At 44.3% G+C, this 12031-nt stretch overlaps 2 protein-coding genes across 3 annotated transcripts in view; both read right to left on the bottom strand.

The window, feature by feature from the left end:
• Positions 1-12031, bottom strand: part of CHGB (chromogranin B) — an 817086-nt gene that overhangs the window by 59738 nt on the left and 745317 nt on the right. The window lies entirely within an intron of this gene.
• Positions 1583-12031, bottom strand: part of SHLD1 (shieldin complex subunit 1) — a 112033-nt gene continuing 101584 nt past the window's right edge. For both annotated transcript variants that reach the window (XM_050745251.1, XM_050745250.1), the window contains one exon: positions 1583-2502. In XM_050745251.1, the coding sequence (XP_050601208.1) occupies positions 2063-2502 (440 nt within the window). In that variant the 3' untranslated portion in view covers positions 1583-2062. The remainder of the gene's footprint in view (positions 2503-12031) is intronic.

The following is a 12031-nucleotide window of genomic DNA, read 5'->3' as shown; positions in this document are numbered from 1 at the left end:
AGAAGTTGCTGCTTCCCAACATGAAGATTCAAACGGCTTGTATTTTTTGTCCTTTTAAAAACAACATAAAATAATCCAGTTTCCTCCTGCAGGTAGCCATGGAGACTAAGTGCAAACATTGCAGTGACTGAGTCATACTAAAAGTGATAGCATTCATCAAGGACATCTATTAATATGCTTCTCATTAAAAAACAATAAAGCTAACTACCTTAAAATTTAATTGTCAGGTTTTCAAGTATAAGTCCCCTTGGCTTCATGATTATTTGAGGGCCAGTTCAATAGGAAACGCCCACGGAGAAAGAAGCAGATGATTGCTTGTCAGAGGAAAACCTGAAGTCTTGTTTCCTCCAGTGTTTCTCAAAGACCTATTCATTTCCTGTTTCTACCATTTGGGTCTCCTTCCGGGGGATGCCCCTACACTTCAATCTGGAGCACTGTTTCTTACACTGAATCTCCCCAGCACTGGAAGTCTGAGTGTGAGTGTGTCATTCCTAACCTTTAAAAGGCTTCTCTCTCCATTCAGGAGTCCCCGGGAGACCTTCCTGAGATGGCACACTCACTCTCAATGTATACCTTTAGGCCAACCCATTCGCATAATCTGCTTTCTGGAAAGCTTTTGGAATCTTAGGCCAATTAAATTGCACCTCAAGTGTCTCAAAATCTAATTGCTCAGGGCTGCCAGCTTCTTTTGTTGTTTCCCCCCACCCAAAAGCAATATAACCCTTTCTACCAATGCAATTTGCTGAAAGCACTGCTGAGGTAGGGATTAGCATGAGGCTTCCAATTGCAGCTTCAGAGATCCCGGTGCCAGGTGATGTAATTCTACCAACTGAGTCTCAAATGGGGGTTCAGGACATGACCCGCAGAGTGGAGCATCTGCCAGTGCAAACCTGCACTGGCTATTTAAAGAGCTCCCTGGTGAGGAAGGGCTCAGGCCTGGAGGACAGGGACAAGGTGGCCAAGAAGTCCTGCTCTGGACAAGCCTTTGCAAATGGAGCTCAGGGTATTGGAGGCAAGGACAGGGCAAGGGTGAGGGGCCAATCGTTCACAAGGTGACAGAGGGTGCAGGCAGGCAGAATACAAGAGGAAGTAGGGCCCCACCTGGGCAAAGGATTATTTATTCTCTTCAACTACAACTTGACAAGGCCACATGGCATCAGCCTAGCGTATCATAATAGTGCTTACATATACTGTGGTGGGTGGTGCACGTTTGTTATCTTCTCACCTTTCACATTTGCAATCTAAAGACAATGAGATTTTTTTTTAAATTGTGAATTTTAGCTGTTATTTTAGATTGTCCAAATGTTCCCTCCACACTCAGTTAGTATGATAAAATACGGATTTCTAGTTTTGGAGAGGAGGCAAGGGTGTGATCAAGATGTGATATGCTTTTCTAAACTGTATTTCAATCTTTATATTATTTTAGGACATGCATTCTCACTTACATGGTCTCAGTTTTACAACTTGATATAATTCCTTATACCTGATTCAGTGTAGAGCTTTGTATCCTTCTAAAACCTCATCTCACAGAAGTATGTTCTCTCAGGTTGAATTCTCCCAGAAGTAGACTCTGAGTCAAGGATTCAGATATAAGAGGTTTATTCAGGAAAGGCTCCCAGAGACACCAGTAAATAAATGGGAGGAGGATAGGGAAAGGGATTAAGCCCAGCAAGGGCGTGATTTCATGTAATGTCCCAGCCTCAGGCTGATCTCAAGGAAAGGGAGCTCTAGAGCATAAATTACGCCTCAGAGAATGTCCTTCTCCTTGAGGCAAGGGAGCTGGGTTTTTGACTCATAGCCCAGTCAGTCAGTGGCCTTGGCCAAGGGGAGTGGTGGGTGGGGTGACCATGGGGACAGAGAACTCCCAGACCCTGCTGGCTCTCCATATGGGCTGACTGGCTCCAATACCAGGTCACAGGTGCCAGCCTTTAACCACAAAGCACTTAATTGGGGTTGGGCACACAGAGCTGGCCAGAGACCCTAAGGGGATCTGGGTGGCCACCAACAGTGCTGGCCATGGCGCAGCACTTCCATTACTAGCCTGCACACCGCCCGGCACCAGTTACAGGTCTTTCATTACATTCTGCTGCAAGAGGAAATGAATAATATCTTTTGACAGTCCTGGGTTTGGCTTTTCATCATTCAAAGATGTACTTCCTTCCTCCAGTGGATAGAAGTGGGTGTCCTTGGAATGCCTCTGTAAGACTGAGCAGCCGTCCCGGTTGAAGATGACCCGGGCCATTTGAAAACTGCGGAGAGCATACTTTTGGCTCTCCTGGCCTCTTAGTTGAGTGATTTTCTGAGACAGGCACTTGCAGACAGATGCAGAGAGTGGGTTCGCAGAGCCTGGCTGTGGATGGCCAAACATTTCATAGAATCTATCCAGGGATTTCCGAAGCTCATCATCCTCTTCCTTCTCTGACTGGCCTTTCACAGCCGGGTCAAGCCAGAAGTTCTCCGAGGCCCAGGAGTTACTGTGTTCTGTATTTAGGTTACTGGTATCTGCAAGACAAAACATATTCCAATACTCAAACACACAATCAAAAATATCAGAAAGCAAGCCAGGAGCAGATGATGTCTATTTTCAGTTCCACATGCTTACTGCTCCTGAGTAACTGGCAATGGGAAGAATCAGCTGATTTCAAAACCTGTTCTCACCATCCGGAGGTTATGCCACTTGCTTGCTCGCAACAAGAACATATTACTTGTGTGGACCAAGGATTCTTAGCCCAATGTCCCTGTATAGAAATTCAGGGTGCCTGTGAACTTGGATGGAAAAAATATACACATGTATGTAGTTACTTTCACTAACCACAACCTGAAATGAAGCATTTCCTCCCACGATGAATGTAGGCCGCAAATCACAGTATTAATAGTAGTACCTGTAACTTTGTCACCAATAGATCTCAGCTGTTACAGGAAAAACTTGGGACTGTAGTGCCCACCCCCAAACTGGGAAGGTGTTGAAAGACCAAAGAATAACATGGACAAGTCCAGCTTGATGATTAGGACTTATAAACAGGGCACTCCTGGATGGCAGCAGGATAGCTCCAGAGATCCGTGCGTGTGCACGATGGGACTGTTTTCCTTGGTAGGTTCTCAGATTCTCTCCGGGATATGAGTTTTCAAGGACACCTACTCCTCAGCTGGGCACCATGGCCTTGGCTCACTGCCCAGTCTTCAGGGTTCAAGCAGCAGACATAGACTCTTAAGTAACCTGGTGGGGGACCCGTCACACTACAAAAACTATTTTCATATTATATAGTATGTCGAAGGCATTTAAAAATATTTACACTATCACTATGCTATGGACTGAATTGTGTCCCCACAAAATTCACATGTTGAAGCTGTAACCCCTACCATGACTATATTTGGAGAGAGGGCTTTTTAGGAGGTAATTAAAGTTAAATGAGGTCTATAGGTAGGATCCTAATCTGATAGGATTGGTAACCTTATAAAAGGAGAAAGAGAGAAGGAGATTTCTTTTTTATTTCTATTTGCAAGCACTAAGGAAGAGCCATGTGAGCACACAGGTGGCTGTCTGCAAGCCAGGAAAGGAGCCCTCACCAGAAGCTGACCATGACAGACCCTGATATAAGCTTTTGGACCTCCTGCTCTTGGACCTCCATGACAGACCCTGATATAAGCTTTTATGCATCACTAGCTTTGACATTTCCCTGCCCCTACGAACTCAATCAGTAGCTATAATACACATATCTGTACTTGCCAATGCTGAAGGAAGGTGCATGGTGCAGTGGGTGGAGCTTTAGGAAAGTAGGTAGGATTTTGGTTTGGGTGCTAATTTTGCGACTAGCTGGAAATGACACCTTGGACAAGTCATACAACCTTTCTGGGCTCCAACTTTCTGAACTTTAAAATGAGGATTTCACTAAACAATCTTTCTTCTAGAATGTCTATGGTAATATAAAGATCAGAGAAATGGATTATCCGAAAGAATCAGCACATTCTAAAAGAATATGGACATGTATTCTTTGAGTCACATGCAGGCCTACACATGGACAAGCACTCAACCATTCAACACATATTTACAGAAAGCTGATATTAACGCAACTCATTACAAGTTGTTGAAGATATACAGATGGATGCCGAAGACCATGTCCCTCATCTAAGGTACTTGGAACCTAAGTAGGAAGAAGAGACATTGTTACAGACATTACACAACTGAAATATAGTCACAGCATGTACATAGATATGAAATGATGTAGTGACATTAACTGGGACACTGTGGACTCAGTGGAGACATGCAGTGCAAGGGTACCAGAATGAGTGCATGCTCCCTGTTCGGAGGAGGTGTCCTGCAATCTTATTCTGAAAGGACCATGGCCATAGAGAAGCAGGGTTGATGAACAAAGGCCAAGTGGCAAGAAGAAATAGAAACTAAATTTCTCCATGGCTGGTTCCGGTTCTCCTCCTCTGCCAGCTGGCCTTTCTTCAGTAGCCTGAGACCCAGCCTAGAGGCTCAAGGAGAGAGAGAACTCAGAGTGGCCAGGGGGGACCCAAAACAGAGACCACACTTTGTAAAGAATTCGATAGCAGGGGCAGTATTTCCACTACACTAGTTTCCAGAAAGCTTAAGGCTATGTCCCAGGCCCCTCCTTTTTTTTTTTTTTTTTTTTTTTTAAGGAATAGTAAAGAAACTTTTCTTGACCTTGCTATGCCCAGAGCTTCTGCCCAAGTTCTTCCCAACAACCCTATCACTAGACTGAAGCCTCCAGGATGGGTGGAAGGGGAGGGAGGCAGATGCTGGTCTCTTTCTGGTCCTGATGGCATAGAAGCAGCAGGAGAGGAGTTCTTGGCCTGTTCTCTTTAGAACTGCCAAGTTTGTGAAAACCAAGGAAGGACTGAGCTACTGTCCCAGACTGAAGTAGGCTAAAAACAGCCATGACAGCCAAACACAAAAAAATTTTTTTTAAACTGCGTCTTTTCATTGTAAAGCACATTACTGGGGCAACTGGAGAGCTGTGAATGGGGTCCAAGGATTAGACAGTAGTAACGCATCACTGTTAATTTCTTGGTTTTGATGATTTTATTGTATTTTAGAAGAGAATGTCCTTGTTTGTAGAAAAATCAGGAGTGGTGGCCTTCAGGTGAGCAAATCTCAAATAATTCATGAAAAGGGGCTCTTTGTTTTAAAAAATTGTTGTAAAAAAATTAAAACAAACCTCTGTGGGGACAGATGTTAAAACTTCCTTTGGTGGCCTACTTTAATATCAAGCAACCAAATAGGAAGCCTTAGCTCGGGTAGTTGCCTAACAAATCATGTTGCTGTTAGAAAGCTGAAGAGAGAAGGAGAGGGAATGGGGTCCCGTGATGGCAGGATGACGGGTCCCTTCCTCCCTTCTTCCCCACAGATGACCTTGTCCTGGGTAGGGGTTGGGGGGTAGTGGCTGGAAGATAGAAACTGGGAAGGGCCAATGGGGTGGGTGGGAGAGAGCAGGGGATCCCCAGAAGCAACACTGGGAAAGTTGAACCCCCGAAACTGTCCACGTATACAGAAAACGCCAAGCAACATGGCACGTACTTGTTAAGTAAATGGTCTTAAGTAAGTCCATTACTTACTTAATGACTTACTAAGTAAGCCATTACTTAAATGACCATTAAGTAAATGGTCAGTGTACTTTTATATGCAGGATTTTAAATTTTCATCTGTGTTTCATTTAATTTTAAAATTTTGAAATCCAGTGTCCACAAAAGAGCCTAAAAGCTACCTGTCTCCTATATTTTTCATGCACATGTCAGGCAGTCTGCCAGAGAAACAACCCTTCCCCTTCAGAAGACCAATGACATACAGGTTGAGTCATTTACTATGTCAGCTCTTTTGAACACTGACTGAAGTCCATTTCAGTCTTTGATTTCCTTTTAAAATTTGCTTTACTACCAACTATAAAGCCTCCTCTCTAATCATAAGGCTGTTGTAGCTTTTTGGATGTCACCTTTTCTTTGCCAGCAAATAGAGCTAATTGCTCTTCCTTTCCTGATGTGCCCATGTGTGGAAAGATGGGTACTAGTCAGTTCCTGCTCAGTGATGCATCCTCACAGCTACATTCAAACCCCACCTTCTTCTCTCTGTTGGTGCATTCCAACCTTGCAGAGCTGTCAAAGGGGGATAGCAATGTCTTCAGGGAGAGTCTAGGGATGCTTTTGTGTCAGGGATTGCAAAGTGCTACTTGCATTTAGTGAGTGGGGTCAAGGATGTAAACATTCCACAGTGCACAGGACAAAGAATGGTCCTTCTCCCAAATACCAATAATGTCCCCCCACCCCTCTTCCCTCCCCTGGCTCAAAGGATGGATCTTGAAAGGAGTGGGAACTCAATGTTGAATCCTGCTGCACTATAATATTTGATTTGCCTTGAGCTCCCTAAGAGATTTTGCTGTTCCCATTCCCTGCACAGCACCCTTCTTGCTGGTACCTATTCGAGTTACGCATTTACCCTTCTCAAACCTTGAGATGGCTTTTTTACCCCACAATGGTTGAGGGGAAAAACCACTGGCCCTGGTCCTAATGATTCCGGTATTATTTAAATTGAATGGAACTTCCCTTTTTATTTCAATATATTTTCCATCATGAGTAGGATTTCTTTAGAAATTAGAAGAAGAAAAAGAGGAGGGCAGGGCTTGATATTACAATGCTTTTGCATGCATCCAATTGTTAAATTTTCTCTTTGCCAACAAGAAAATAGATAACATATACACACTTCAGATTCCTTTTGAGGTGAAGTCTTATTCTGTCACCCAAGATGGAGTGCAGTGGCATGATCTCAACTCACTGCAGCCTCCACCTCCTGGGCTCAAATGATCCTGTCACCTCAGCCTCCTGAGTAGCTGGGACCACAGGTGCATGCCACTATGCCTGGCTAATTTTTTGTATTTTTGGTAGAGATGGGGTTTTGCCATGTTGGTCAGGCTGGTCTCGAACTCCTGGCCTCCAGTGATTTGCCCACCCTGGCCTCCCAAAGTGCTAGGATTATAGGCATGAGCCACCACGCTCAGCCTGATACTTGAGATTGTTATACACCTAAAAATATTTTTACATCTTTAGGAGTTGTAGGTGCTTATTTGAATTCAGAAGACAGTCAACTGGCATGGAGCACTTGAGATTAATGATTGTGTTCTGCGAGAGATGCCATTAGCCTTTGGAAACCCAGATATCTAATGAGGGATTCTTCCAGAGAACTTTCCATGGCTATTTCTGTGGTTCATAAATGCACAGCAGGGTTTCATCTCTGTGAAACATTTTTGCTTTCAACTGTAACAGGTTTCTACTAAATAGATTTGATACTTAGAATTCTGCCTTCTGCATGCATCTGAATCAATAGCCACCCACCCACGCTGCTTGATTTGTCCAGAGTTTCTTTTACTAGCAACTGCTCATTAAGAGGCCATATGTATGGTTTTAAGGATATTACAGAGCTGAAAGAAATCCAAGACTTTTTTTTGTTTTGTTTTGTTTTGTTTTGAGACGGAATCTCACTCTGTCGCCTAGGCTGGAGTGCAGTGGTGCGATCTTGGCTCACTGCAACCTCTGCCTCCGGGGTTCAAGCGATTCTCCTGCCTCAGCCTCCTGGCTAGCTGGGACTACAGGCGCCTGCCACCAAGCCTGGCTAATTTTTTGTATTTTCAGTAGAGACAGGGTTTCACTGTGTTAGCCAGGATGGTCTTGATCTCATGACCTTGTGATCCACCTGCCTTGGCCTCCCAAAATGTTAGAATTACAGGCGTGAGCCAGGGCACCTGGATTTTTTTTTTATTTTTTATTTTTTTTTAGATAGGGTTTTGCTCGTTGCCCCCAGGTTGGAGTGCCATGGCGCAACCAGAACTCATCGCCTGAGCCCGCCTCCTGGGCTCAGGCGGTCCTCCCACCTCAGTCTAGAGTAGCTGGGTCTACAGGCGCATGCCACCACATCCGGCTAACTTTTTTGTATTTTTTGTGGAGAGGGTTTCGCCACGTTGCCCAGGCTGGTCTGGTCTCAAACTCCTTAGCTCAAGTAATCTGCCCGCCTCAGCCTCCTGAAGTGCTGGGATTATAGGTGTGAGACACAGCACCTGGCCGAGACTTAAGTTTTTAAAAATGAAAAAGTATCAGGATTTAAGGAAAGAAGGAGTATGTGGCTTATTCGGTTTCCTTCTATGCTGCTTGGATGGGAAGCTGTCCCTTTTTCAGGGCCCTGCATGACACAATCCTAAATTCCCAGGCCCCGCTTCCTTGGTGGGTCTGTTGGAGGCTCCCTGGGCTTGTGTGGCTCTAAAAATAGTCATGAGTCCCCTTTAAACTAATGTTCATAATTGACTTATATGTTTAAAACATTTTAATTTGGCCGGGTGTGGTGGCTCAGCACTTTGGGAGGCCAAAGCGGGTGGATCACCTGAGGTCAGGAGTTAAGAGACCAGCCTGGCCAACACGGCAAAACCCTGTCTCTACTAAAAATACAAAAATCAGCTGGGTGTGGTGGTGGGCGCCTGTAGTCCCAGCTACTTGGTAGGCAGGAGAATCACTTGAACCCAGGAGGCAGAGGTTGCAGTGAGCCAAGATTGCACCACTGCACTCCAGCCTGGGTGACAGATGTCTCAAAAGAAACAAAACAAAAACAAAAAAACAAAACAAAACAAACAAAAACAAAAACAAAAAAAGCAAAAACAAACAAAACTTTAATTTACAAATTAAATTGCAAATGGGAACATAAGATTTGGTTTACACTTAGGTGAGCAGCAATACCAGTAAACTTAAATTACGTAACTTTTTGCAACCACAAATCCTGTAATACACTCTACTGGCATTATCAGTTGACTGTAAATATAAAATGCTTTTTCCAATTAAAAAATAAAATTAAAAGAAAAATTTTCTTTAAAGTCCCAGGCATTTGAAAAGAACAAGGTGAACAGGAAGTAGCGGGGGATGTCCTGGTCATCAATGATCACTTATCAGCAACTCTTGATGCACTATTCATCTTATGACAGAAGTCAGACTTCAGAAGCCTCACCATGCCCTGGATAAGGTGGCTTCATGGGGGACACTACCATTTTAAGTATACGAGGGGCCACGGGCCATGGATCTGGGCTAGGCTGCATCTTCCTGCTGCACACCTCACTTTTTTCTCCTTCATTCCTTCTTCTACCCCCTCACTACAGCCACCCATTTCACTCTCCATGGAGGAAAGGAGGAGGGAACAGAATCATTGGGTGAACAAAACTCAGTCCCACCTCCAGCCCAGCCCTAAGGGCTGCATGAAAGTCTGACTAGCACCTACCACTCTGTCTGTTTCACTGCCTCCTTCATAAATCTGGCTTCTTTCCTGAGCCTTGAAACAAACTTCTCTTTAGAATCTTTGCACTTGCTGTTGCTCTGCCATCGAACATGCTTGCTCCACATATCACCTCCTCTAGGTCTCTGCTCAGATGTTACTTTCTCAGTGAGGGCTTCTCAGTCAGAATGGGCCAGGTTATGCTGCCTAACAAGTAAGCCCCAAATCTCAAGGGCATTAAACAGCAAAGGGTTACTTCTCAATACCCAGAGATCTGTGTCATACTACAAGTATACACATATATAAGTAGATCTGTTCATCCTCACCCTCACTCCAGAACCCAGACCAACAGAGCAGCTACTATCTCAACATTGCCTAGTGACTGTAGCAGAGGAAAGAGTATGGGGAAGCCAGCAGTGACTGGGAAAGCTCTATTACTTCTGTTCATATTTCACTGGCTAACGTGAAGTCATATGGCCAAGCCTGATTTCAAAAGGATGAGGATGAAAGATTATCCTGTAGGGAGAGGCAGAGAATATTGGGGAACAATAATTCAGTCTACCACACCTTTCCTGGGCACACTGTTTCAAATTGCATTTCTCATATTCACACTAGCCAAGAGTTAGAAGCAACCCAGCTATCAACAGATAAATGGATAAATAAAATGCGGTTGGCAGGCCAGGTGCGGCGGCTCATGTCTATAATCTCAGCACTTTGAGGGGCCAAGGAAAGTGGATCTCTTGAGCCCAGGAGTTCAAGACCAGCCTGGGCAACATGGTGAAACCCTGTATCTACTAAAAATATAAAAATTAGCCAGGTGTGGTGACATGCACCTGTAGTCCCAGTTACTCAGGTGGCTGAGGCACAAGAATCTCTTGAATGTGGGAGGTGGAGGTTGCTGTGAGCCAAGATCATCCCCCTGTACTCCAGCCTAGGTGACAGAGCGAGACTCTGTCTCAAAAATAAAATAAAATGTGTAGGTATGTGCACACAATGAAGTATTATTCAGCCTTAAAAAGAAAGGATACTCTGACACATGCTACAACATGAATGAACCCTGAGGACATTATGCTAAGTGAAATAAGTCAGTCACAATAGGAAAATACTGTATGATTCCACTTAGATGAGATACCTAAAGTGGTCAGATTCATAGAGACAGGGTTGGGTGCCGTGGCTCACACCTGTAATCCCAGCACTTTAGGAGGCCAAGGCAGGAGGATCACTTGAAGCCAGGAGTTTGAGACCAACCTGGGCAACATAGCAAGATCCTGCCTCTACAAAAAAAATAAAAAATTTAGCTGCCATGGTGGTGAATGCCTGTAGTCCTAGCTACTTGGGAGGCTGAGCTGGGAGGATCACTTGAGTCCAGGAAATCAAGGCAGCAATGGACTGTGATCACGCCACTGCCACTGGACTCCAGCCTGGGTGGCTGCACAAGACCTGTCTCTTAAAAAGAAAAAAAAAAAGTCATAGAGACAGAAAGTAAAATGGTGGTTACCAGAAGCTGGGGAGAGGGGAAAAGGTGAAAATGCAGATCTAGTGTTTAATGGGTATAGAGTTTCAGTTTTACATGATGAGTTCTGGAGACTGGCTGACAACAATACAAATGAACTTAGTACTACAGAACTATGTGCTTCAAAATGATTAAGAATTCACGTTATGTGCATTTCATCACAATTTTTAAAAATTACCTTTCTCCCACTCCCCTGAGTCTTGGCTATCGCTCTCTCCCTTCCCTGCCCTATATTTCTCACAAAGCTAATATCTAGAGTCCCACTCATAGCTTGATTGCCTTTCTTGGGTTTCTGTATTATGCTAGTTTAAGGCCTTAGTAACTTAAGGAGGAATGCTTCTACCAAGGAACGCAATTTTATCATAGCAGAAGTGGAGGCTGGGCACTGTGGCTCACACCCGTAATCCCAGAACTTTGGGAGGCCAAGGTGGACAATCACTTGAGCTCAGGAGTTTGAGACCAGCTTGGGCAACATGGTAAAACCCTGTCTCTATCAAAAAAATACCAAAAAATATAAGGCCGGGCACGGTGACTTGTGCCTGTAATCCCCACACTTTGGGAGGCCGAGGTGGGCAGATCACTGGAAGTCAGCAGTTTGACACAAGCCTGACCAACATGGTGAAACCCCGTCTCTACTAAAAATACAAAAATTAGCCGGGTGTGTTGGAATATGCCTGTAATCTCAGTTTCTTGGGAGGCTGAGGCAGGAGAATCGCTTGAACCCGGGAGGCAGAGGTTGCAGTGAGCTGAGATCACGCTATTGCAATATAGACTGGGCGACAGAGCCAGACCTTATCTCAAAAAAAAAAAAAAAAAAAAAAAAAAGGAAGTAGAAGTGAAGACTTTGCTACTATGAACAGGCAAATAAAAGGAAATAAAAGGTGGTTGCAGTGCCGTGCCAGCTAGGGTGTTTATCAAAGATCACCCTGAGCAACAGAGGCAGGGGACATAGTCCAGGGAATCCCCAGGCAAACTTTCTGACGCTAAGGGGCAGGTTAGTAGATGACAGCAGCCCAACCCTGGCCACACTACTGAGGGTATACTTTACATGAGTAATAAAAGTTTGGATCACTCTGCCACCTAAACAACCCAATCAGTCAAAGCTTTAGATTAAGGAAAAAACAGATAACCGTGGCCTTGTGACTATTCTAATAAAAGGTCTTGAATGAAAAACAACAAACCTAATACCACCTAAATACACACACACACACGATTTGTTTATTATTTATTTATTTAGTTTTGAGATGGAGTCTTGC

Source organism: Macaca thibetana, chromosome 10 (assembly GCF_024542745.1).
Source record: "Macaca thibetana thibetana isolate TM-01 chromosome 10, ASM2454274v1, whole genome shotgun sequence".
NCBI classification, from domain to species: domain Eukaryota; kingdom Metazoa; phylum Chordata; class Mammalia; order Primates; family Cercopithecidae; genus Macaca; species Macaca thibetana.
Note: the sequence above shows the minus strand (reverse complement) of the source record. Positions and strands in the feature narration are given on the sequence as shown.